Here is a 25,973-nt window from a genome sequence, read left to right as displayed (position 1 = left end):
CTTGAACACTGAAATAAGAACTTATACTGCATCTGAAAGTTTATTTATCTGTCAATACTGCAGTGTCGGATAATTTCTGACAGTCCATCCATCTATCAACACTGCATGTGTTCAATCAATTAGAGTACCGTCCTCCTATCTGAGGGATGGTGTCCACAGTCCTCCACTCAAAATGTTCTCGGGCTGTTTATACAAATGCTCTAAGGTTTTGTATCTCTGGGGACCCAGTTTTCATTTTCATTCATCCATCCCAGTCTCTGGCCCTCTTACCCTCAAGCACTTTGGTGTTGGGAGAAGTGGGTAGTGTGGGAGGGGACGTCCTCTCCTTCATGGAGGAATCCGGCCTTCTACACAAGATTTGAGTCGTCTATTAATGTTTAAATTGTTTGTACGAAAGTTCTACACTATTTATTATTTACGTTTTTGCCTTGCAGTAATTGATATTAGTCTTCTAAGCTTTTATTTTAATTCAGCGACATGACCTAAGCTGTTGAGTTGCCAGGTATGTAATTTCCACAATCAATCAATCTATCCTACTCCCAACTTTGCTTATTAATATTTCTGTTAGTATTCCCCATCCCTAATACGACCAAAAATATTAGATCAGAACTAACAGTTCATTTATCTGCTACCACTTATGTTAACTTCCAATAGTTTACATATACAGTCTCTCCTCGACTTACGACGGGGTTCCGTCCCGACGACCAGGTCGTAAGTCGAAAATAATACAAAAATTCTCAAATGGGTGTCTCTTTTTATTCTCAGCACCAAGAGAACTCTCACTTTTATGCTTGCCAGCCATTTTAAAGGGAATTACAAACGAAAATTTTGTCAGTACACAGCGCGATCACTAACGTCGGTACTAGAAAATACGTAATTTGAAAAATATTTTATACGACCACAGCGGTCGTATGTCCGGCTTGTCGTAAGTCGAAGATTACCTGTATATACTTTATAGTACTGTATTGAGCTTTAACTTAACTGAAATTCATTTTAGACCTACAGTATTATGATCAAGATAAACTTCTTACCTCTGGTAGAGTGCTCTGAAATTCGCTTAAACCACGGATAAATGCTGCAAACTCGTTGTGTTTTCTTGTTACATCTTGCAGTTGGCTTTGAAGTCGCCTGTAAACATGTGCAGGAACATTATCTTGCAAAGCATTACGCTGAGCCTCCAGCTGCTCAACTTGAACTTCTCCAATTTCCAGCTTATACCTCAGTTTCTTAATTAATCGTCCATAAGTTTGAACTTTCTAGAATTAAAGGGAAATAAAAAATGTTTATGTATACAATCTTTAACCAGAGATCAAATAATGCACTTAACACCAAAACTAATGTACAGTATATGCCATCATGGTTCTGTTGAAATGTGTGTTTTCTTCTCCACCCCACCCCCAAAAATAATAGAAACTACCACACACTTCAATTTTAGATCATTCTAAAACTTAAATAAAGCTCAAAGCTTCAAACAATCTCCTGTTAATTTGTCCTGTTCAATTTAGGTCAAATGGTGTGAAATATCTCTGCAGGGTATCCATGTGTTTCTGCCACCCACACATACAGAGCCTGGGACCTGTACACTGTTCATGGCTATAAAGTTCTACTCTATCTTCTGCACAAAACAATTGTATAAATGGTATCAAAGCTTACATTGAACTCTTTAGCTGCTTATTATGTTGAAAATAAAGGCCACAGTCCTGGTAATATATCCCAACAGCTGCAGTGATATAGCAGACCATAGCAAAAACAGGGTTACAATTCAAGACCCAAACATTTTTTCATGACGTTGAAAGTGCTTAAACTTACATGGAAATTTGGTTTACCGTTCACAGCCAACACTAAAAAATATTACCTCTATCCCAGCCAAGGGCATATTTGCATTCTCCCCCAACAAATGTGCTTGGCCTTTTAACCTAAATTCCATAAATCAATCCATCAAACCCAACAAATGTAAATCTTATTGTTTGCTGGGAATGCTACACTTGCTGTAGTGGGAACAGACATTCACAGCTCCTTGTCACCCTAGATTCACCCCACCCACCATGCTGGTTCGGGTTAGCGAGGAGAGGTACTTATTGACAGCAGATTGACAACCTAAAGTGAAGCAACATAATGTATCAGATAGCAGCAGATCCTAGGAAATGAAGTCAACAGTATTTGAAGATGATTTCTGTTTATCATGATGGGCTGTGATGCACAATGACAAAGTTTGTGTTGTGAGTGGTAGTGTAATAAGGATGTAACATTAGAGGAGACGAATGCAGTTACCAACTTGTTTCATTTCATACTTTTAAATTATTTGATGATCCGAGCTCGCTGGGTTTGTTCTCTCTTCATGGCACGTGAAACCAGATGGGCATAGACTAACTCAAATTATTACAACAATTTGCTCTATCCACGATTGGCTGAAAACAAATATTATCCGATACATATGTGATTGGCTGCTGTCACACTCACGGGAAATGATTCAGTGTAAAATCAATATTTTCTATCCTCGATCAAATGATGGGACAGGAGAGAAATTATAGATCTTGATACATATTTTTTTTTTTAAATTTGACCTATGTGGATCCAAAAATGGCTGTGGGTGTTTACTCAAATAATTTAAAATGAAATTAAACACATGTTGATAACTGCAGTTATTTACACCATGAAAATGACAAGCACTGCCTAAAACATTGGATACTGCAGTACTGTAACAGTTCTCAACAGTGACACAGTTGTACCTGCTTAAGGTGATTACACTCCTCTAGGTACTTGTTGCTCTTGTCAGTAAGAAGAGCTTCCAATGTTGAGATTCTGGCACGCAGTTGTTCTAGTTCCGCCTGATGAGAGGCTCGTAGGTCTGCCAAACGACAGTCTCCAAGTTCTCGGCATTTCCTAGACTCTTCCTTCACCAAATCTTGCTGAATTTGCGCTTCACGCAGTCTTTTGGGTAACAAGTGAGCATTAGTATATTATAGTAAATACAATTTATCCCTAGAAATTATGTTTTTCCAATAACTCTTCAATAAGTAAGTTTTGTATCTTATAAACAAGATAGTTATGAAGTACTTCACAAAATATCTAGGTTGGTAATTAAAAAAAAAATCGGCTCATTGATAGCCACCATGAAGTCCCTTGAGTTTAAAACAAGGCTGGGACTAATCACCTCTTTAGGAAAACATTACAGTGTCTTCCCATTGTAACCTTGGATATGGGTAACAGAAGTAAGTCATCATTAAAGTTCAGAGACTACGGAGTCATGGCATTCCACATGTCCAGTGTCAACAGTCATATTTGAATTCCCAGGACTACGATAATTTAGTTCAGTCGTCTTCCCATTATAAATATAGACTAACGGTGCAGTTTCCATATACTGTACGTACAATACTGTAAAGAGCAACAGGCCAAATTCTCTACATCTCTCACTTTGGGATGTTATATGTTGAGCCACATAGACTCACAAACATACACAGTTGTACAGATATTGCTGTACCTTTTAATTTTGGGTTTCAAAGAGTTACAGTATTGATGTTTGGTAACAACCCTAATTGATGGTTTAACGAGTGAGGTTATTTTTTGGCTGATACTGTACTACCCAACTGTGTCAACTTGTCAAGGGGTACTTATTCCACAGTAGTTGTGTATATGTACATGACCAATCTTTTCAAGATCAGTAATATCCACAATTCAGAATAATAAAGACTCAACCTTTCAATGAATTGGGGAGGATTCCAGATTGGGTGAAATGTTGCAAATACAGTATCTCAAAATATTCTAGTTTAAATACGGTATTGTTCTGAAAAATTACAATGTAAACACAATTCTTTTTTAATAAGATTTGAACATAAATAAAACTAAAGAATACAGGTATACCTTGTATAACTATTAATTAAAAAAGTTAATTTGGTTTAGTGATAGCTCGACCCACTGGGTAAAAGAAAAAACTGGGGATGAGGTGGCCTGAGAGATGGCATTTTGCCATTGTTACATGTAATGGAATTATAAAAAAAAGTTGTGGAAATAAATAAAATACTGTATAATATAAAACTATAAAATAAGTAAAATGAAGATACTGTACACACACACATACGTCTCCGAGTCAGCTGGGTGACTGCCTGGCTGAACTGTGTTGGCCAGGGGATGGTTTTAGGAGCTATTTTTGGTTTATAAAATACCTGTATGTACTAATGTATTTTATGAGATGCTACACATCAAGTTTATTGTTTATCAAAACAAATTTGGTTCATTTTTGATGTATGCAATTTAAAATTTATTATAATTAGGCTCACCTTTTGCTCACTAAATTGTTTAACTCTAAACTACATCGCTTACATAGAAGTTTGGCGTTAATAAATCAATCCGTTTAACTACGTGCTTTACTGTTATCCCTATTTAGCATTATGTTTTTTTAGGATGCATCCCCATCTTTAAACAAGGGATACCTGTACAGTAGCACATCACAAACTACAGAACATACAGCAGACTTCAGCAGGATTAAGTCAGCGTTATGATTTTAGGTGAATTAGTTTCTTAGTCTATACTTTCCAAAATATTTTTTCCAATGCAGATTATTATTAGTTATTGGAAATTTCAGTATTGTACTACATTTTGGAACTACCAAAATGTTCTATATCATTACTTTATTACCTTTTTATGACTAATTAAGAAATTTAAAGAAACCATAACTGTACCATATTGTGGATGCATTACTGTAATTACTGTCACTGATCTCGCTAACTTAAAATGAGAAATTGGATTAATTCTCCTTCAATGCAAACATGCATTAATTGTTTGCTAATCAATCTCACCTCCCTGCCCCCCACTATTAGGGATGGATTCAGTAATTCTTCATCTCAAAATGGTAGAGAAAATATATTTGCTCTGTTTAAACTGTACGAAGATCAGCACTTATAGTTTCCTAAATGTAAAATAAAATCCTTACTTGTCCTTGAGCTGTTGAATGTGTTGCTGAAGTTCACCACTGAGAGTCTTAAGCTCTTGTACCTCAGACTGCTGCTGGTGAAGCTCCAGACGTAGGGTTGAACATTCTTCTTTCTCCCGACGCAGCAGTCCTTCCATACTCTCCAGGGAAGCCAGTCTGGCCTCAAGCACCACCTTCTCTCTCTCCACACTGTGAAATTTCTCTGTTGCTTGCCAGACCTCAGCCTGGATTTCAGTCACTCTGGTGTCTTTGTTTTGTTCTGCATTGTTTGCTTCAGCCTCAAGAGCCTATGAATTGTGGTTTATAATATAAAAATACAATATTATTATATGGTGGGATTTGATATTAGAAAGAGGACAAAGTTATTTTAATGTTAAAAGAAATTACAGTCTGTAACAGTAAATTGATACAATGGCAAAAAGTTTGTGTGACCAAACTGTAATGAACCAATTATTTTGTCACTGATCCATTAGTAGATCAGTAAGCAAGTACTGTAGTCCCCCACTGTCCATGACTAGGCATGAAAGTTGGCACACAAAAACATAATAGGATAGACAACACTTAATAAAAATGGGATGCTGCAACCAGTGATGACATCAAACTGGTTTTCTATCCTTGAAATACAACTTGATAGTGTCTGGATGAATGATAGATATCATTTTGGACACCTTGACTTACTGGGGCTATCTCCTATGAGTTCTTCTCATTCCTAAACAACTTTTAAATACCGTTATGTGAAGCTGTGGAATGACTTCTCCTCATCCATTCAAAGCAAGACTACACTGAACCCTAAATACTCCTGTAAATAACAATATTAGGTTCCTGAAATCATCATTCACTGCGAATCATTCTTTATTGAACTTAACTACTTCTGGGAAATGGGAAGTTAGGTAGATTAAACAAAATACTGGACTGTAAGTAACATTAGATGTGGTAATGAATAATTTATTGTCAAACATATGTGTCATATGCTCACGCATCACTATATTTCAGAGTGGAGTTGAGCGACAAGCCCCTCACTGCAATTCCTGTCACACTGAACTGACAGCTAACTATATTCTAGTTGACAGTAGGTCTTTTAATCTTCAAAGGAGATACAATTCTTTGAATGATAAATCCATCAACAAAATTTTAAATGATATGGGAGATATTGTTAATGTTGTTAAACTTTTAAAACAAATTTGGTTATATTACAAGTTTTAATATGGAAAAATAGTTTTAATCTAAGGCATACTCTATGTAGCCGTGTAGGCTTTTGTGCCCAGCGGTCCCATGGTGGAAACTGAGCCAAGTTTTTTTTATCCGTTTGTCCTCTTCGTTTGTCGGATGAGGTGAAGAATTAGCATTTTTTAAATTTGCTTTAATAGGATGTGGTGTGTTTAATATAAGAGATATCCCCTAATTGTCATACAGTGCAAATGGTCTCTTGGTTCCAGTGCTTGGCTTTGAGCCTAAATTCCATAAACCAATCAATCAATCAACCCAGGAGTTATCTCCCTTCACTATTTGTAAGAAATATATATTGTTTTGAAATCCTCACTCTCCCCCGTGCATGACATTATTGTTTCCCAAGGTGGAAGAGTTCAGGGAGCTCAGTCCTCAAAAGGCTAAGCCTTGTCTACACTATTACAACTGAACACTTTACATCTGTAACTTTGTGGCTAAGTAATAAATTGTTCCTATCCAATTTATTAATTTTGTCATTTCCATTTCTAAGTACAGGTAACACAACAAAGCTTGATGACCTCAGGCAGGTAACTATCTGTTTATCATATCCTTTTTTGCCTCCCAAATTATAAGAAATGGTATACTGGATGTTACATCCACCTTAATATGATCTTGCATCTGGAAGTTTTGCTGTGCAAGTTGGTGTGAACTTGATAGATGTGATTGTCTCTCTTCAGCAATGCGTTTTTCCAAATCTAACTCTTTGGCTGCTGCTCGTTCCTTGACTCTGATAACTGCTGCTTTCTCTTCCTCTACAATGCTCATCAGTTCTGAAATTATATAAACTTTCAGTTGTTAAAAATGGGAGAGTATTTAGGACAACAAGTCTTAGATCAAGCTTCCAAGTTGATAAAATTTTCTCAAAACTTTGTAATGAAATGGTGGGATGGTCATCCTGGTGGATAGACAGAGAAGGATGGCATGGTGTGACAACAATACTCGTTACCTTAAATTTAGGACGAACACTAAAAGTTTGTCCAGTTAAACTACAACTTAAAACTAGTTGATTACCATTAATACGTTGAGTGGCTGTCGCGGCTTCTTTATCTTTACCTCGCCGGAGCTGAGCAGCTTCATTTTGAGCTGCTGTTAGCTGTACTCGACACTGCTGTTCTACTTCTGAAAGGCGACTCTGAAAGGGTAACACATAACATAAAAAATATTTCGGCGATGAATAGTTTGCGGGCAGATTTAATGACAGCATATGAAGCAAAGTACGTAATTTGATCTTTACACCAGCCTCCCAGTACTGAAGTGGAAAAAGGCTTGCAAGAGTGAAAAAGAAATAAATCTTTATATTAACATGAATGTCCAATTCCAAAATATATGATTACCTAAGGGAGTAGCAACCCTGCTTTGCTAGCTTCCATCAGTAAAAGCAGGTTGGTGATAGGAAGGACATCCAACCATAAAACTTGCGATTGGATAATCACAGCTAATCCATGGAAGCATGGAAAACAGCAATAAAATGGTGGTGGTGATGAATATTCATCTACCAAATAAAAGTGTGCTAATATTATTGTCAAGTTTTATATGTAGGTATCTTTAATGATGTACTGTATTAAAAAATTATTATCCAAATGAGGTTGTTTGTTAAATTTAACTCGCCTTAATAAGCTGCTGTTGATGCCTCTCAGAGTTAAGGGTCGTAGTTAATTCTCTCACTGTGGTTCGCTCCTTGTCCAGCTCCCCACGTAACACATCAACAGTCTCACTCAGCTGGTTTTTTTCTTGCTTCAATTGCAAATTACATACCATAGTATTAGAGATGAACAAATTATAATACAGGTATATAAAACTTCTTCCTGATGAGTACAATACAAATGTAATGCTTAATTTTTTCAATACATGATGGCTGAGGTGCCATAAGCATGAGTGATGGTAATAATAGGTGCTAAAGGGAGTTATTAGACCATGTGGTGATCAAGAGGTTCATGTAATACAGTAACTTTGTGTTCTCCAGCCCATATAGGGAAATGGTGTTGTCAGAATTTTAAAGAGTTCTGGTTTTTCAAGAGAATTATCTTTTGAGGACCCATAAAAGCAGAAAACAGTAAATATTACCATATTATCAGTAGGTATAACAGAGATAGTCTTCTTGGGCGATTCAGCATAAAATTTCTGTCATGTTCCCTTCTACTTAGGAATATCATAGATAGCAGTTAAGCCTATGTCATCTTCAGACATATTATTCTCGCCTTTGTCCAACCACTTACTACGTACTCAAATTGTTGCAGCAGTGTGAACACTGGTGTTCTTCTGTCATTATTAGAGACATCTTGAGATGTTTGAAAGCATGTATAGTAGATGCATTATTAAAATTAAAGGAGCAAACCATCAGAAACATATAGAGCTGTGTGAGTAAGCTGTCTTAGGAAGCATGTGGGATCTGTGATGGCTTGCAAACAATGCCAGTAGCAACTTACTCTGTACTCCATATTAATGTTTGCTTTGCATTGCTGGTAAACAACTTGAGAAGCATGTGTTTTGGTGCTACTGTACCCTTTACTGTGTCATTTACAATTTGACTCACTAGTGGATAAGGTCAGCTGAAATACCTTGATAGCCTGAAGTTTAGTCTGGTGTGAAAGTTTGTGCTGCTGTAACTCCTCCTCAACTTGGGTCTTCTCCTTCATCAGTTTGTCTTGGGTTCTATTACCAGCTTCCACATCTTCCTCTAACACCTGTTTGTTTTCAATCAAAATGACATACAGTAGTTAACTCTTTCAAGAACTTGCCCCACTACTTTCATGTAGAATAATGAAAATAATAATAGTTGGTGTTTTATTTATCAAAAGCACTTATTTTTAAGAGAAAAATAATTATCAGCACTCAACATACAAAGGTGTATGAGATGAACATGAGAGATGTAGTACACTCGCAATCAAAAGTAATCATCCATCCCTCCTACTAGCATATCTGCGAGCTGAAGGCCTTTCTCACAATGAGTCAAGAGGGTGGGGAAAATACAGTTTGGACCCGATGGTTCGGGACTGTGTTTGAATCTGGTTGTCGTTAGTTTCCAAGACTGCTACTTGGTCAGCTGCGGCACCACCATCACCCGCCAACATTGTTTACGTCTGCCATAGCTCACTTCTAGTGGCTCTTGCTTCTGTTTTACCTTTAAATACTTATAATGTGCCTCCTAAGAGACCAGCAAGCAGTGGCAATAATTGTAATGCAGCAAAACATATGCATGTGACATTAACTATTTTAGAAAAGGTGTCTATACTGAAGAAATTGGACTGGAACAATGGTACAATTTCTCTGCTTTTTCTGCTAATCTACTTATTTCTGTGTCACAGAACAGTAAACTTGTGCCATAGCACTAATACATTGTCATAAAGAGGTCCAGTAAATCTGGACTGGATTTATGCTGATGTAAGTTGCATTGGTACCAGTAATAGTACATTTTATGCATTATCTCCCCATATTTTTTACCTTGGTTTCGATGGTTCGGAATTTTTGCTAATCTGGAACCAGTCTGGTCCCAAGCTTCCCGGATTAGCGAAGTCCAACCTGTATTGATGGGGGGGTGGGTGGCAGCCCTGGGTTAGATAGGAGGGCGCAAGTCAAGGACCATATACGCAGTGAGAATATATCCTTACCACCTGAAGAAAGTATTAAGGTTGGTAGATGTAGCTTGGCATTGATGGCCTTAATGACTCTGGCAATTGATAAACCTAAAGCTCAAACAACCGACCAACTAGGAGGGCGGGTGTCAAGGGAGGTGTCATATGGACTAGACTTTCCCTTTGTTATCTTTGGCTTACTTGAAATTCTGGAGAGGAATGGAAGTGAGCTTTTGGCAGGTAATATGTCATTAGGGTGACGAACGTGCATCTTCCATCGTGACAACGGCAACTGAGAGCCTTATCGGGATGTGGGTAGTATGACTTCTACTGGGACATGTGACATAATTTATGAATGCTAAAATTGTCACATAATATAAGAAATGGCAGTTCTCATATGAGAGATGTCACAGTTGTATAAGTGGCCTCACGTGAGACATTGCAGAATGAGGAATAATCACTGTACACCAATAAACAGTCACAAACATACATTGTAGACCAACTCACACACTACACCACCAACTAACTCTCTACTGTAAAGCTAATCACACGCCATAAATTGTACAGTACATCATTACAAAGAAGACACCATCCACAGATGCAATACACTGTACAGTACACCCAAAAAAGAAAAGGAAAAAAAAGGACCATACTCTGTATTTCAGTACACATTTAATTCTGTACACAAGTTTTTTTTTAAATAATTTGAAATATCTCTTGCCGACAGGACTCAATTTCTTTTCACTATTTGATAAAAGTTCCAGAGTAGTACTGTACAATAAACAAAAACTGAACTAGCCCGTACATCAATCCAACACTGGTTGAAAATAAAAACCCATGTGTTCAATATACTGTACTACCTTGATCTTCTGCTGCAGCTGAAGATTGGTCTGTTGTAACCTCCACTGTTTCTCTGCTTGTGTATCTTGAACTTCAGAAAGCTCTTTCTCAGTTGCTAATCGTTGCCTTTCATTTCCCTTCATCTGCAGAGTAACAAAGCTTTAATGTGTTGCGGTAATAATTTTTCCTTTTCTTTGCTGAGAAAATTTCAAAATTGCAATATTATAAAGTGTACAAATGCCATTCTTTCTTTTTAATAACCAGTATCCAAAGAGGATTTTATATAATGGCAAAAGTAAATCAATTCCTAATTTATAAAATCACATGAAGGTTTAAAGCAACAGGTGGGGTCCTGAACCATAAAAAAAATATATATATGTATATAAATCAGGACACCAGGTGCACTTACCTATGCTTAGCAAAGTTAAATACTGTAATTATATTGAACTCAGAATCATTCAGTCAATTTTAATTTTACTATATTTAGTTCTTAAAAGTAATTACCCTGGACAGTACAGGGTAAAGAAAAAGGTCATTTTAAAATACATTACTGTACAGTACAAGTACTTGCATTTTTTAAACATACAATACCTAAAATTTCAATTACCATACTGAATCTTTATGAGTTCATGAGTGTTAATTCAAATCTTGAATAATAAAGTTCTTCATTTCAAAAGACTCACCAGAGTTTCATATTTAAGTCTAAGTTCTTCCATTTCCCGAGCATGTCTCTCTAAGGCAGCAGACAGTTCCGTCTTAACAAGAGCGTTCTCATAGCGGTAGGTTGCTAGTGATCGCTGGAGAGAATGATCCATGCCTAAGACGCCTCTGCCTAAGGGAACAGTGTCAGCTAGAGCATGGTCATCGCTGGAGTCCGTGCTACTCATCTGTCGGAGAAACATTTGTGCTTCATACCAAAACTTATACAGTATCTCCTGTAATACAGTGGGGTATGCTATAATGAATCTAATTGGTTCTAGAACCTTGTTCGTTATAGCATTCGTTTGTTATAGGATTAATCCGTTCCAGGCCCCCAAATACAACCACTTAACACTGAAAAATATAATATAAAATTGTAAAAATTGTAAAAAAGTGCATAAATATGCATCTAAACCCCTGAAATAAAGAATATCATTAATACTTGTAATAATAAAACAATAAATTAGAAAAAAAATAAATAAAAAAATTTAAATTATGTTCGTTGAGGAGTTTCGTTCGTTATAGCATTCTCAATTTTATAGGTAAAACCGTTCGTTATAGTAATATTCGTAGTAGGATCCGTTCGTTATAGCATACCCCACTGTAATATCATTACCACATATTAGTTATTAAACAAAGGTCATAAAAAATGTTACTAAATAACAGACCGTAACTATTGACAACTGGCCCACTGCCAATTTTTTGTAGAAAACGAATTTAAAAATGCCGCACTTTCACTGTTTTATTGTGGACACTGTCGTACCTTTGACAAATGTGTTAAAAAGTGTTTGTTGCTAAATTAAACCTAACCTAACCTTAGTTGATAAGATAAACAAGCAGCAGAAGCATTGTTAGAAGACCTCAACAACCTAATAAAAGAAACCTACTGGAACCTAACCTTACCTAACTTCTTAGCTGTGAGGCTCCTTCCTCCAGATCCCCCGGCATATTAAACAAAGAACTAACTATGATCTGTAATTTATTTATTTTTTACGTGAAAGCAGTGTCTACTGTAAAACACAGTAAAATTGTGGTATTTTGCAGCATTTTTGTTTAATATGAAAAATTTGGTCACTGGTCATCTTCAATAATTACCACAAAATGTATCAAGAATTACCATTTATCTAAAGGAAGAAGATATATAGTATATGAGATGTCAACTGTTCTTCTGTCATCCTCTTCACCACTGATAGGCTCGTTAGCTGCCTGGGCGATCAGTCACGTCTCTGTTACACACTGTTGGCAAATACTTTACAGGTACTAGCTACAGGATATATCTGAACCTGCTCCAGTGTTGGTCAAGGCAGCTCACACTCGGTGCCGTTACAACACTCTCTGGTAGATTGTTTCCAAGAGTTCACAACTTTCACTCCAAAAAATTTACCCCTCACAGTCTTCTGGGCTTTGTTGGCTTCTTCCACCAATGAGCTTAAGGATGGTAGCTTCTTTCTGCTCGTCCCAGGCCAAACGATCATCACTTCTTATTTTTTATGACTAGTTTATATTAAGGTGTCTCCTCTACTGCACAGAACCGAGTGACTGTCAACTAAAACGTTTGTTAATTGTTATTGTTTTAAGTTCGTGAACATTCCGACGCCCTGGCTGTGGCGTTCGGTGTTCAAAGGCGGATTCACAATGTATTTTCAGTGTTACTTTTACTATTATCCTCTTCGTGGCTCGTTAGCTGCTCGGACGGTCGTTTACGTCTCTGTTGGCAAATACTTTACAGGTACTAGCTTCAGGATATATCTGAACCTGCTCACACTCAGTACCATCACAACACTCTGGCCTAAGGTGATCAGGATTGCCAACTCGGATTTTCAAATGTCGCTAGGCTGGTACCTAAAAGTAGCTAAATGTCGCTAAATCTTCCATGAAAAGTCGCTAGCTATTATTCCCCCCCTTCAGTAATTTGATGCAAATAATATTTTCATAATGCCGACTATAATGGACGGAGTATAAATAAAATGCATTATGTAAAAATAAAAATATTATTTTGTTTAAAGTTTAATGTGCACACTTACCTATTATTCAATAGTAATTGCATCCCAGTCCTCTTCGTAGTCGTCGGCAGTGTGAACAACTGTAGAGCTGGAAGCATGTGAAGTGCTTGGTTCAGGTTCTCTTGTAACTGTATGCCTCCACAGTCCCTATCTTTCTTAAAATATCACTAGGAAGTTCATAACTTGCACAACAGGTGTTCTGTCTTTTTAACCCATACTTTATTGTAAGAATTGCCTTTAATGTCGATAGTTTCATTTTGTTGCGCAATTTTGATTTCACAAAGTTCATATTACTAAATGTGCGCTCTACATCTGCGTTTGAATGCGGAAGAGATAAGGCAGCGAGTGCAATTTAAGCCAGATCATGGTAAGGGTTTTCACCTGTCGCATCTCTGTAATTTGCCACTTCTGACCACAATTTTAGGGTGTTAGATGCATGGACGGGCTGACATCAAGTGATCAGGAAATAGACGTGTCCCTCCTTCTGTACCACGACCCGTTCAAATGTATTAAACTTTTCTTATTATTTATTGTCCCTGTAACCCCGTTGCTATATATTATGGCTCGAAATTAGGAAAACTGAGTTTTCATGGACAGTCCAAAAGTATCCAGAAAGTCGCTAGATTTCTGTGGATATCTCTAGATTTGCGACAAGTCGCAAATCGCTCTAAAATGTCGCTAGAAAAAAACAAAAAGCTCTAGATCTAGCTACAAAGTCGCTAAGTTGGCAACTCTGAAGGTGATCCATATACATTGTTATATCAACGTTAATCAGGTTGAGATTTAGATTTTTGTGCTGATAGAAATTTATTAAGTAAGCTGCTACTGTTTCTCCTATTTTTAGTCAAGACTTCTATTTTTTTTTACCTGAAAAATAGTTTTAATTATATGAGAAATCAATCGCCTGAAGATTAGACACCAATTTATTGCACTATCGGTTAGATTTGGTTAAGTTAGGTAAGGTTACGTTAGATTAATGTAGATTACATTAGCATAAGTTAGATTAAATTAGGGTAGGCTAGATTAGATTTGAGATAGGTTACATTATGTTAAGGCAGATTGGTGTAGCTTAGTGTTATTGTGATTAATCTACGGGGAAATAAATTAGGGTGTCTAATCTTCAGGTGATTCTAAATTACCACACCTTGAATGTGTGAATTCTTTTTTTTTTTATTAGTGACGGTAGACGGTTGTTACGTCACTTTTTTTTTACGGGAATTAGCCCACCCGGGCACAGGTCAAAAGACCCACTACGGAGGGGGGGGGGCTTGAAAAAAAAAGAACGGAAAGAAATTGTAAATATAGAAAAAAAAAAGGTTATACTGTATTAATCTTGTTACGAACCACGCCATCAATTGTCATGATCTACCTACCCAGCACTACGAACCACGCCATCTAGGGACGAAACCGGAGTATGACTAGTCTTAGTTACCACTCTGGGGTTTCCCTTCTCCATATCCTGGTTGTTGGTCACCTCCTCGAAGTTTTCCTCATCAGCTCCAGATCGAGGAGTGTTCAGTTTACTCTGGGAAGTGACCACACTAGGATCACCTATCCTGGAAACCTACGGCACAGTGACTACCTACCATCTTCTTCAATACTCAGCCTTACTCGTCAGCCATCTCAGCACTGCACTTGAGTATTTTGTAATCTTATATTGCCTCCCCCCTCCACTTGCTTCTGTTTGTTGTATGCTGTATAAATATGTATATACTGTTAAGCCAATGTTGCGTATGTTTAGGTTAAGTATGGTTAAGGGTAAATTATAGAAAGCTGAATATTTTGTTAAGGAATTTATGGTACTTTATTATACACAACACAAACTCGCATCCTCTGTCTACCCTTTTATAGTCCGATTGTCTTTTTTTTATTGTTGTTGCCTGTTGGGATCTGGGTAGACTTTTAACTATATTCTAAATCCCCAAATCGTAACAATCTACACCACGAAGATGCCGGAAAATCAGCTTTTTAAAGTGAGACATTGTAAGAGCATGGAAATACAGAAGAAGGTAGAGCATTCCACAGTTTGGCTGTGTGAGGAAAGAAGGATGTACTATAACACTGTTATAGTACATCCTTCTTATAACAGGTTATTCTCGTGTGACCGACATCCACAGAGAAACGGTGGGCACCGCGGGCAAGACGTGCGTTACGACCACACGGCCTTGCCGGCTGTACACAGGATGCCAAATCCACCGAACATTGCCCGTTAAAGTACCTGTAAAAGAGAGAGAGTGAAGCAACATTGCCGCGAAGAGAAAGGGAAGAGAGATTGTCGACTAAAGGAGGAAAGTTAATAAGACGAAATGCCTTTGATTCCACCCTACACTACACAGGACCGACGCTTTCGCTCTCATCCTGTGATTAACACTTGTGTCATTAGCTGTAGATCACCAAGTATCATTAACTGCACGTGTACAGATTAACTGCTGCCTAACCTTACTTCTTACAGGTATTTTTTAGTCTAAGTTTGCCTTAGTCTCACCAGGTGCAGGTGTTGTCCTACTCCATGTTCAAACACTATTATTGTATGTCTGGTTGAGTGTGAAGTTACTCTGTCAATCATTTAAAATCTACAAAAATGTCCATACGTAGAAGCTTTCTAATTAACATGTATGAAAATGACAATAATAATGATACTACTATTAATAATAATAAAATACCTTGTGGGTAAAAGCTACGAATCTAAGAGTTACTTAAGTGCAGCCTGTGTAGAGCAAGTATTGGTATGGAGATATTTAAGTATCTGATCCGCTCAGTGACACCTGGTTAATTCAATATCCAATTAATTGCTCACGTCGACGATGGGTAATTATTTAATTGGTTCGTATCATGAGGCTGCCAACTTGCTAGCTTCGTCCATTTATAGGTACGGTAGTAGTGGGTAGTGGTTTGTTGTAGTATTGGGTATGTGATAGTTTGTGGAAGTATAATTATTATTCAAGCTATCAGTCCCATTTGTATCCAATCACCGTCATCTCTGTAAACGTCAGCATTAATACTGGAGAACGGAAACCGTGCCAATGTTAATACTAGCATGTACTGCATAGCATATATACCATGATCACTTCTAGACCTGCTATGTTTCAGAGGTTTACAACACACATCATTCATGTCACACGTAGCCTATATACGGTACGTAGCTGGAGAGGGCCACGTAGTTAATCGCATAAGGCGATTGTTGCCATTCAGCGTCTTCTCCGTACTGTCGCCGTTAATCAAATTATACGGTGACGTTACACGTTTTGTCTCAGCTGTACCCTACACTCACACATAAATGTTTACGGTTGATTAGTGATCAATTATCTGAAGATAGTCACCCTCAATGGTCAAGTGGTATTGTAACCGCTTTACGTAACACCATGATAACTCGGTATGACGTCTGCATTACCCGTGGCGTGATTTCTGTTTGGTATATATCTATTCATTAGTGTAATCTATCTGTATGACTGTCTGTTTGTCTGTCAGTTTCGAAGGTCATTTTCATCATATGGGCTTCAAATTTGAGCTCTTGTATTTCGGCCAAGATTGGATGTTTCTACTCGTAAATGTATCTAATCGAGTGTTGTAACATCTCATTACAGACGTATTATTTTTTCATTCCTCATATCAATACCCGTTGATCTGGTCATAAAGGATCTTAACATGCGCCTGCTGGGTTGACTGAAGCAGTACCCCCAATAACAGCGTATTGACCATTATAGCGACACTTTATTGGTGAGCAGGATTTGATTACCCTTGGCATAAGTAAAGTCGTGATATTGAATTAAGTACACATTTTGGAGAGTTTCTAAAGTTAAGTTGCAAGTTTGCCGATTGGTGTGAAACGATATCATTGGCGATTCAATTTGTATAGTTTATGAGTAAGTGAAATGAACTCGAGTTACTAGTGTCCAACAGTTCCCTCATTTGGTCTTTATTGCTGCCTGGTTTCAAAGAAATAATAATATGCGTATTACCTCATAGCCAGAATGTCTATTTTTCTGGTATCTCCACAGTACAGAGGATTTCCAAACTACAAAAAAAAAGACCTCACTCGGGAAACCGCAATAACCAAAGTTTCCTTGTGTGATATTATAACCCATTACGAAATCATGACGTGATGAAAATATTTGGCCAGTTCTCATATGCCTACATTTATGAACGAAATAGAAATACATCATAGTCTAAGGCATAAGAAAATCTAAATAATACTTACAATTATATGAAAGAAGGGAAACTAACCGGTATTTGTATTTAGGTACACATTCTTCTAATCAACGTGGTCATGCTTTGTTGGACCTACACGTACATTTGTCGGGGGGAATTAATTTTTATTTAATATTTCTTTATCAATAATTAATGTATAAGTATTATTTAATTTGATGATAACACATTTCACTTGGTAGTTCCCAATAGTGATATAATATTAAGCATGTAAGTAAAACAAATGATAATCTGTTGCGTGTACATTTCACAAGAGGTTTAATGTTAAAATAGTACCATGGAAAGATAGCTAAAACATTTATATTTTATTCCAATGCAAATGAATTAACCAAAACCAAGAGAATTCTAGAGTTATTAGACTTGATAAGGTTAATGTAGTTGATTTCAGTTCAGTAGATGACTAATATAGTTTAGTTATCCGGTTCTTAGTTTTTATTGTAACATGGTCACCGTACATTGCTAGTTGGACACGACCATCACCACTATGAAATTTACTGCTATTGGTGTCTAGTTGCTATTATAACATTCTCAGATGTCACTCTAGTCATTTAAAGGTTCGTGATGCCAGCGAGGTTGTACAAGAACACCAGCACATGAAAAAGGTAAGGAAGGTGCAAGTGACTGGATAATTGGTGGTAAAAGTACTTTCCCCTTCCTAGTATTTTTACGGTTATATAGTAAAGCTGGTTTTGATTAGTGACTGGAGAGATGTGTATTGCTTTAATTAAACTCAAATGTCATGTTTTCTGGATGTACATATGTATGGCAATAAGCTAGGTCAACCAGAAGGAATATTGATATAAAGTGTTGGTTCCTGTTAGCTTATAGGTTTTGGTCAGGGAGACAGCATTAAACCTGTGTGATTAACCCTAGTGATTGTAAGTTGTATTTTGATGTTTGTATAAAATATGATGAGTTTATTTAATAGTTTTCTTGTATCTTGGTGGATAAGGTGCCATATGGGTACCTAAAATCATATGCTTCCATTAATAAGTAAGTTTAGTTGGTTCATTTTATACATGACTAATCAAATACAGTAGAGAGTCCCCGGGTTACGATTGGGTTCCGTTCCTGAGGGCTATGTATATACCGTACTTACAGAACAATGTTTAAAATCCCACTATATATCATAGCCTAAGTCCTTATATACATCTAAAATCACTTAATTTAATACAAATGAAGAAATAGAATGACAAAATGCAGCAAATGAAAGTAAAAAATTAGTCATGTAAATAAAATACTGTAAATTTCAATTTTAACCCCGTTCGTGCTGGCGGACGTTCGTAAGTTGGGGACCCCTTGGGTACGGTAATGTACAAGTAAACAAGGCGTCTCTAGTGCATTGACATAGATCATGTTCAGGACAAAAACAATTACCTCCCCAAAGTTATTATGATTTTTTTTTTTTAAATAATCTAGAGTTTTCTTCTCTAGAAAATTTGGTTTTGGTCATCCCTATATTTAGATATCTAAACTAAACTAATTTAACCAAACCTAACCTAACCTAGCAGCAGAACCCAGGAACTACAATATATCGAATCTAACTGGGGGAGTGGGTGTCGGCCCCCACCCCCTAAGATTCCCGGATGACCGAAAGTAAAATAGCACCGAAAACTTTCCTTAAGTTGTACCTTCTCACGAGTTGGTGTTCTAAACTATTACCACCTTTTATAAATTAACATATTAAACCTAATTTCAAATAATATACTGTACTTCCCATCCTAGGATTGGTAGTTTTGGTTTGCGTGTCTTATCTACAACAAATTATATACTGTTACGTAAACAAGTCAATATGGCATCCCCATCGGAAGTTGGAATTCTGCTTAGATATTCTTGAGGTAAGATTTTTTTTTTCCCCCATAGAAATTTTTTGTCAAGTTGCTGGTTCTTAGGGAACAGTGTCCTTCAGTAATGTCATAATCCCTCAGGCTGTTACTGTACATGTCTCCCAGTATGTTCCATATCTATCATTTATTCTGTACTTGAACCATATCTTCATAAACAAAAATTTTGTTTTTTGATGGATAACATCGGGGTGTTGCCCTAACCCATCATACTGTATTTAGTTTGTTACAAAATGAGTGTGAAAGGATTGATACTGTATGTACAGTGTAGTATTATCTAACCTTTCATTTTCAAGCTTCCAGATGCTATATTGCCATCTACATTTGAAGATGAGTTGTCTGTTTTTCCATATTAATATTACACCTGTTAGGCCTGTTATTACAGGTATATGTTTACAATGTATTGATTGTCATCATTTTCCAGGTCTTATAAAACGTGAATCATTACATTTTTGCATATACGTACACCATATCAGAAGTAGATGGTAGGAGTGATGGGGAAAGTCCAAGACCAAGCTGATAAGTGGTTAAAAAAAGATGGATGGATGGTTGCACTAGAAATGATAGGGGTGGATATCCAGGGAGCATCAGTCTGTGTGAGTGAGCATAACATATTAGTGAATTATATGGAAGGGCTTACTGTTGATCCAGCTTGTGTGGAGTGATGGGTAAACCAGATTTTTGGTCTTGTTGTGAAAGGGGAGAAAAAAAACGGTGTCTGTTATACACACCAGACACTCGGCCTTCTAGATTTCTTTCTGGCCTTGTACATTAAAACTATATGATGAGGTAACTGGAACCATATGAGAGGAACATGTTGTGTCCTTATACAGTACTTGTAAATGTTGTATCATACACATGCATATGTAAGGTTAACATGAGTGATGTGTATATATGGCTTTGATGATCCAGTCTAGCTCTAGAAGTAGCAGATTGGTGATGAATTATTTGTTATTGTTTAATTTTGATTCACCTGTTTACATTCTGAAGATAACATTTATAGATATGGTTGATAAGATATTCCCCATTGATTGAGGTTAGGTCAAAGTACTATTATTATAATCAAGGTTTGATTGTGTAAAATGAGATCAGCTGTGCTTTTAGTGTTTCACAGTGTGTGTTAGTGTCACCTGGTACATAAGTTGCCCCTTGGATCATTCCTTTGTCAAGAACTTTGGTTTTTATCATAGTTAGCTCTTTGTTGGAAATTGCCAAATTTTCCATTACAGCAATCGCCAGAATGTATGTACTGTATGGGTAATGCATCACTGTTTTAATGGGTCTTTGAATTGCATTTTTATACTGTATCGTGGAAAGCAAAGTATATTTTCACCTAAACCAGAAAAAAAAATGGAAACTATCAAAAGAAATTGGAATTACAGTAGTACTGTACAGTATAGTACAGTGCAGTACTGTATTGAACTGTATTGTACAGTATACTGTACTGTATTACTACATTTTATACTATCATTGTAATGTTTGAAATTGAAATGTTTATTACATAAATATTTTTGTAGATACCTGTGAGTAATATCAAAGAACTGTACTGTACATGTACAGTAGAGTGTAGTAGTGTCGTGTGCTTAATGGAAGATTTATTTGCCTTGAAAAACAGTGTTTATCACCTAATAATTCAGTCTCCCTGATTTTAACAGAAATAATACTAGAGGTCACAGTGAAAGTTTTATCAGCAGAAAAAGATTTTTAAATCTTCAGATGTCAGTATGAAGATTTAAAGTTAAGCACAAGTAGGCTACACATAACAGTGGACAGTTTTACCAGAGAGCCATGTCTATGAAAATATCAGCAAGATTTCAGCGAGGCAATCCCTATATTGTTTATGAGAAAATGCAGAATGGCCATGCTGCTACTCTCAACATAGGAGTAAGTGAATACTACAGTACTGTTTTTTGTTTTAAAGACTGAATTTTCATTAGTATCTCTTCAGTAGTAGTTACCTGTGCTCTGTGTATTTCAAGCAGGTGTGCATGGTATTTGACAACATCAGCCTTATCATTTTCTAGAAGACAACACCTAAATTACCATCTTCTTTTCAAGCTGAACTGTGTATTTTGTAGTTATTAATAATTGTTTAAAGACTTGTTATTCTTGTGTCTATTACTGAACAGCATACTGTTAGTATACATTGTTTACTTCCATACAGTCGAAAAATTACAACTTGTTGGATTCACTGATTTTTAATTGCTACATTTTTGCCTCCTTGTGAGGAACTCTTTTACTTCCATCTATTAGCAGTGTATTAACATTATAACATACATAAATTGGTGATGACTTGCACTTGTCTTGTTGATAAGATCTGATGTTGCAGGACTACAGTATTAGGAATGTTTGGCGCTGGCATTTTTTGTTTGATGTCATAGCAGCTTTTTCAGTGATGTTATAGAACAGTGTCACTAAATTTCTGGTTACAGTATTTAGCTTTCCAGATGATTAGTGAGTTCTCTTGCATAGGGAAGAGAAACTTTTTCTTCTATCAGCCTTGCACCTTTGACTGAATTAAAAGTTCAGGAATTTATGCATGCAACTTTGCAAGTTTGAGATGAGAATTAGTAAGGCCAGAGTTGTGGTGCATAATGGGCAGCACATGCCACAGGTGTGTGTTCTGCAGAGTTTGGGGGACCTGAGGCATGCTAGCAAACCATGTGAAGGCAAGTTGTCCTCACCTTTGACTTAAGCATGTTTTGGGGGGAAATTATCCCTTCACAGCTTTGTGGTTGGGCCAAGGACTAAATCTGATAAACAGAGCATAAGTCTGATGTATAATCTGGGTTAGTCCTAGATTTTGGGTGCAATAACAGCACCTGGAGGTTTCTTGTATTCCTCCAGTCATATTGAAAGTGGAGGAAATGTATCATCAATACTTTTCCAGACAACTTTATTTTACTTATTATATTTTCTTTATAACTGAGCAGATTGTGTAATATAGGCATAAAGTTTTGATTTTTCTGGAGTTGATATTGGGGGAGGGTGTAATGTACAGTCCCCAAAAAACTATTGTTTGATTTTCTGTCTACAATTTGAAACACTAGACAAAATGCTTTGATATGATCCCCAGTGCATCATCATAAGTTGGTATGCCTGCTGGCATGCTAGATACTTAAGCTATATTAATGTATTTATCATTCAAAAATGTATATACCTGTACTCATTCACGCTCAAAGGTCACAGATGTAGAACTACCAACCGTTCAGAAACAGGTCGAGTAACATTGATCAGAAAGCCTCGAATCACATTGACCCCCAAGGCTAATGATACTTTTTGGGGGGACTACAGCACAGTATTTATCTGTGACTGTCTTGCTTAATTAGCTATATCCAATGCTTAGGTAATCCTCAGGGGAATTAGCTTGACAATTATAGTCTATCTAGTCCTAGTGGTAGTATACTGTAGTACTGTGTAATTATTGGTGCTAGTCACTAATGAAACACTAGCTTAGAAAAAGTAGAAGTCTTTCTTTGTGGCCAGTTTACTCACTCGGATTCAAAGTGAGAGAAGTTACAATATTTTGTATCCTAATCATATCTTGTTCTCTTACCACTAATGCTCTATTTTCTTAAAATTTCTTATGCTATCTTGCTGGTAAGGCCTTAACTTGCTTATGTTACATTTGATATGTTAGTGAGAAAGAATGATTGACAGCAAATAAGGGGAGGGTCTCTGTTTCTTTTGATTCTGGCCATCCTCTGTTGCAACAGGAAAGGGCTTGCAAGAATGAAGTGTAAGTAAAATAGTGTTGACATTAATACTTGTAATCTAGATCAACACATTCAGCTCTTCTGTAAATGCTTTGAATACAGAGACTACATTGCTTATTGGTGTTTGGACTTTCAATGGTAACAACACTAAAGGGAAATTTTTACTTTCCTGTATATAAGAAGTATACAGTATTAGCCAAATTTATCATGCTAGGTGCTGTATTTAACCAGTTCATGGCACATTCCAGAATTAAAGCTATGTTATACAAGAGATTTGATTATTGCCTCCTCCTGCCCAGTAATGTAAGGAAATGGTTTAAATGTAAATTCTTTTATTCATTCATACTGTATATTTATTTCATGTTTATTGTTTTAATGTCATAGTGGCAAAAATGGGTGTAGATGGTGGTGGTGGTGGTGGTCAGTTGATGAACATCTGAGAGGATGAACCTGCACGAGTGTATATATTTGATATTGTCTTTCATGTACGTATATTAGATTGTACAGTGTTTCATGTATCCATAATGCATTTCATGTATGGTTGTGTGTGATATTTTTTTATTGATTTAAAGTGTAACTGTGTGAAGAATTAGTGTCAAGTACAGGGGGTCCCTGGGTTACAAACAGGTTCCGTTCCTGAGGACGTTCATAAGTCAGAACACTTGCTATGTACATACCGTACTTACAGAACAATGTTTAAAATCCCTGTATATCATAGCCTAAGTCCTTATATACATCTAAAATCACTTAATTAAGACAAAAGAAGAAACAGAATGGCAATATACATTAATTGAAAGTAAAAAATAAGTCCTCAGGTAAATAAAATACTATAAATTTAAAGTTTAACTCCGTTCATATAGGAGGGCGGGCGTTCGTAAGTCGGGGACCTCCTATACTGTAGTACAGTGCATACTACAGTACAGTACTTCAAAGTACCCCACCAAGAATGTGTTTTGTTTCTCATGGAAAAATTTGTTTCATGCAAAAAATCAGAAGCCTTGATATACAGTATTGTGTTTTAATAATACTGTACAGTACTGTATTATGTATTTATTGAACTTGAGAAAAGCATTGGTAATATTACTGTATACTTACTGTACCTCAAGGAAAAAAAGAATTATGAATTAATATAGGGAATATTGAATGGAATTTTGCAATTAACTAAGTTTTCAATTGATAACATATTTTGTTGGGGTATAATGTAAGAAATAGAGAGAGAGGAAGTTTGTCCCATCCTTGTTAACTTTTAAGGGAGCCAGATGATACAAGTGATACTCCTGAAGGATCGCCTGTTATTGTGTTCATACGGGCTATGTTGTCAAGTTACAGGCTCAGGGATTTTCATAGCACATAGTAATTTTGTTAAGAACTGGTAATGCTAATGGGATTCCTTTTGATAAGATCATCAGTACAAAATTTGAATAACTAACCATATATATATAATGTCTCATTTATACTGCACACACATATAGGATTTGTGTGTGATAAAATATCATAAATTCAGTATTTCCGATACGTTGATGATGACGATAACATGTGCATGGCAGAGAGATTTGATGAGCACTTTGACACCTACACATTATTTACACAGTTGTGGTTCACCTCCCAGTGCTGATGGTAATCTGGTAAATTTATGCTGAAGCAGATCTGACCTCACACACTAGTGGCAAGGAACACGTGACTTCTATACAGTAAATTGAGAGTGCGATAAACTTCAAAAGGGTATTGTAATCCCCCATTGAGTTTTACATGTCATCAATTTTGTTGCAATCTATCACAGGACACTTTGAAACCACCTCTAACATCACCAGTACAAAATGACACGTACCTTCAGAAAAACGACCCCAGCTTTATCCCAGAATGCATAGTGATAAACAAACTAAGCCACATTTGTTAACTCTAAAGTTTTACCTCTCATTACACTTCAGAATACTGTAGTACTATATGACGCCTTATATAACAGCATCCTCTAGCAGATTTTTTCATTCACTTAAGTATACATAAGTTTGCAAAGGTGGTGGCATCTGTGAAGTTAAATGGTTTTTATTAAATTAAATTATAATGTCTTTTTTGTGTTTGGGACAAAATGATAAAAAGGAGTACTGTAATTGGGTACCTCCATCCTGTATCCTGTACCTCCATCCTGTATCCTGTACCTCCATCCTGTATCCTGTACCTCCATCCATTGTGTTGTGCAGCTTCCCCTTTGTGTGTCTTGTGCACTGTATTTACCTCTATTCACAGTCTTGTGTATAGTATCCCCCCCATGTCTTGTGCACAGTACAGTACCTCTAATCTCCTTGTTACTTTTACATTTTACCTCCACCCTGTATATTGTATATTGTGCACAGCATCTACCCAACCCTTTATTTTCTGGCCAGTTTTAATGGGCAGTTCGTCCTTCTTTTGTATGCTAAGCGAGGTGAGGCTAATGCTACTACATGTATTAGGACCGAGGCTATGTGACCTGCAACCAAGGGAGTGAGCTGAGGCATTCCATATACCCTTTTACTGTTTCAGAGTCCTTCATTATGGCCTGTTTTCTTTGATAACTTTTAGGATTATTAAGTTTAATATAATAGTACATACATGTAGTACAGTATTAGAAGAAACGAAGGACTAGACATTTGAGTTACTGTATCCTTGTACTGTATTGAGTTTAATTTCTCTCTCAGTAAGTACTGTAAATGTTTGCTGGCACTCGTATAATTTCCTTAAATCTTCACTGGTTCATAATGAACAAAGAGTGGCCACTGTCCTGCATTAATGTCTACAGTGGCCAGTACTGTACAGTACTTAATAAAGACTGTAAAGGACAAACACTAGGCAGAATTAAGAAAGTCCAATGGAAATAAAATCCATGCATCAGCTTGTTGGGGCAAGGTGTTGATAATCACTGCTACTGAATTCTACCCATGTTCCTGTAGCATTATTAT

At 36.6% G+C, this 25,973-nt stretch overlaps 2 protein-coding genes across 6 annotated transcripts in view; one reads left to right on the top strand and one right to left on the bottom strand.

Annotated features, from left to right (window-relative positions):
• Positions 1–875: 875 nt before the first annotated feature.
• On the bottom strand, positions 876–13,071 carry LOC121869544 (golgin subfamily A member 4-like). Its single transcript, XM_042370929.1, has 10 exons — positions 12,386–13,071; positions 11,253–11,456; positions 10,590–10,712; positions 8,716–8,841; positions 7,766–7,891; positions 7,169–7,289; positions 6,758–6,927; positions 4,931–5,217; positions 2,730–2,931; positions 876–1,256 (listed from the first exon to the last, which is right to left on the bottom strand). The coding sequence occupies exons 1-10, from the start codon at positions 12,386–12,388 to the stop codon at positions 1,014–1,016; spliced, it is 1,605 nt and encodes a 534-aa protein (XP_042226863.1). The 5' UTR covers positions 12,389–13,071; the 3' UTR covers positions 876–1,013.
• Positions 13,072–17,908: 4,837 nt separating this feature from the next.
• The window catches only part of LOC121869543 (calcium-transporting ATPase type 2C member 1-like), a 30,538-nt gene continuing 22,473 nt past the window's right edge, over positions 17,909–25,973 (top strand). For 2 of the 5 annotated variants that reach the window (XM_042370922.1, XM_042370924.1), the window contains exons 1-2: positions 17,909–18,079; positions 20,977–21,205. In XM_042370922.1, coding sequence (XP_042226856.1) covers positions 21,110–21,205 — 96 coding nt within the window. In that variant the 5' untranslated portion in view covers positions 17,909–18,079; positions 20,977–21,109. Of the gene's footprint in view, positions 18,080–20,437; positions 20,455–20,976; positions 21,206–25,973 lie in introns of those variants that run through there. The other 3 variants (XM_042370927.1, XM_042370925.1, XM_042370923.1) reach the window with 2 other exon arrangements.

Source organism: Homarus americanus, unplaced genomic scaffold (genome assembly GCF_018991925.1).
Source record: "Homarus americanus isolate GMGI-L3 unplaced genomic scaffold, GMGI_Hamer_2.0 scaffold23578, whole genome shotgun sequence".
Lineage (NCBI taxonomy): Eukaryota > Metazoa > Arthropoda > Malacostraca > Decapoda > Nephropidae > Homarus > Homarus americanus.
Note: the sequence above shows the minus strand (reverse complement) of the source record. Positions and strands in the feature narration are given on the sequence as shown.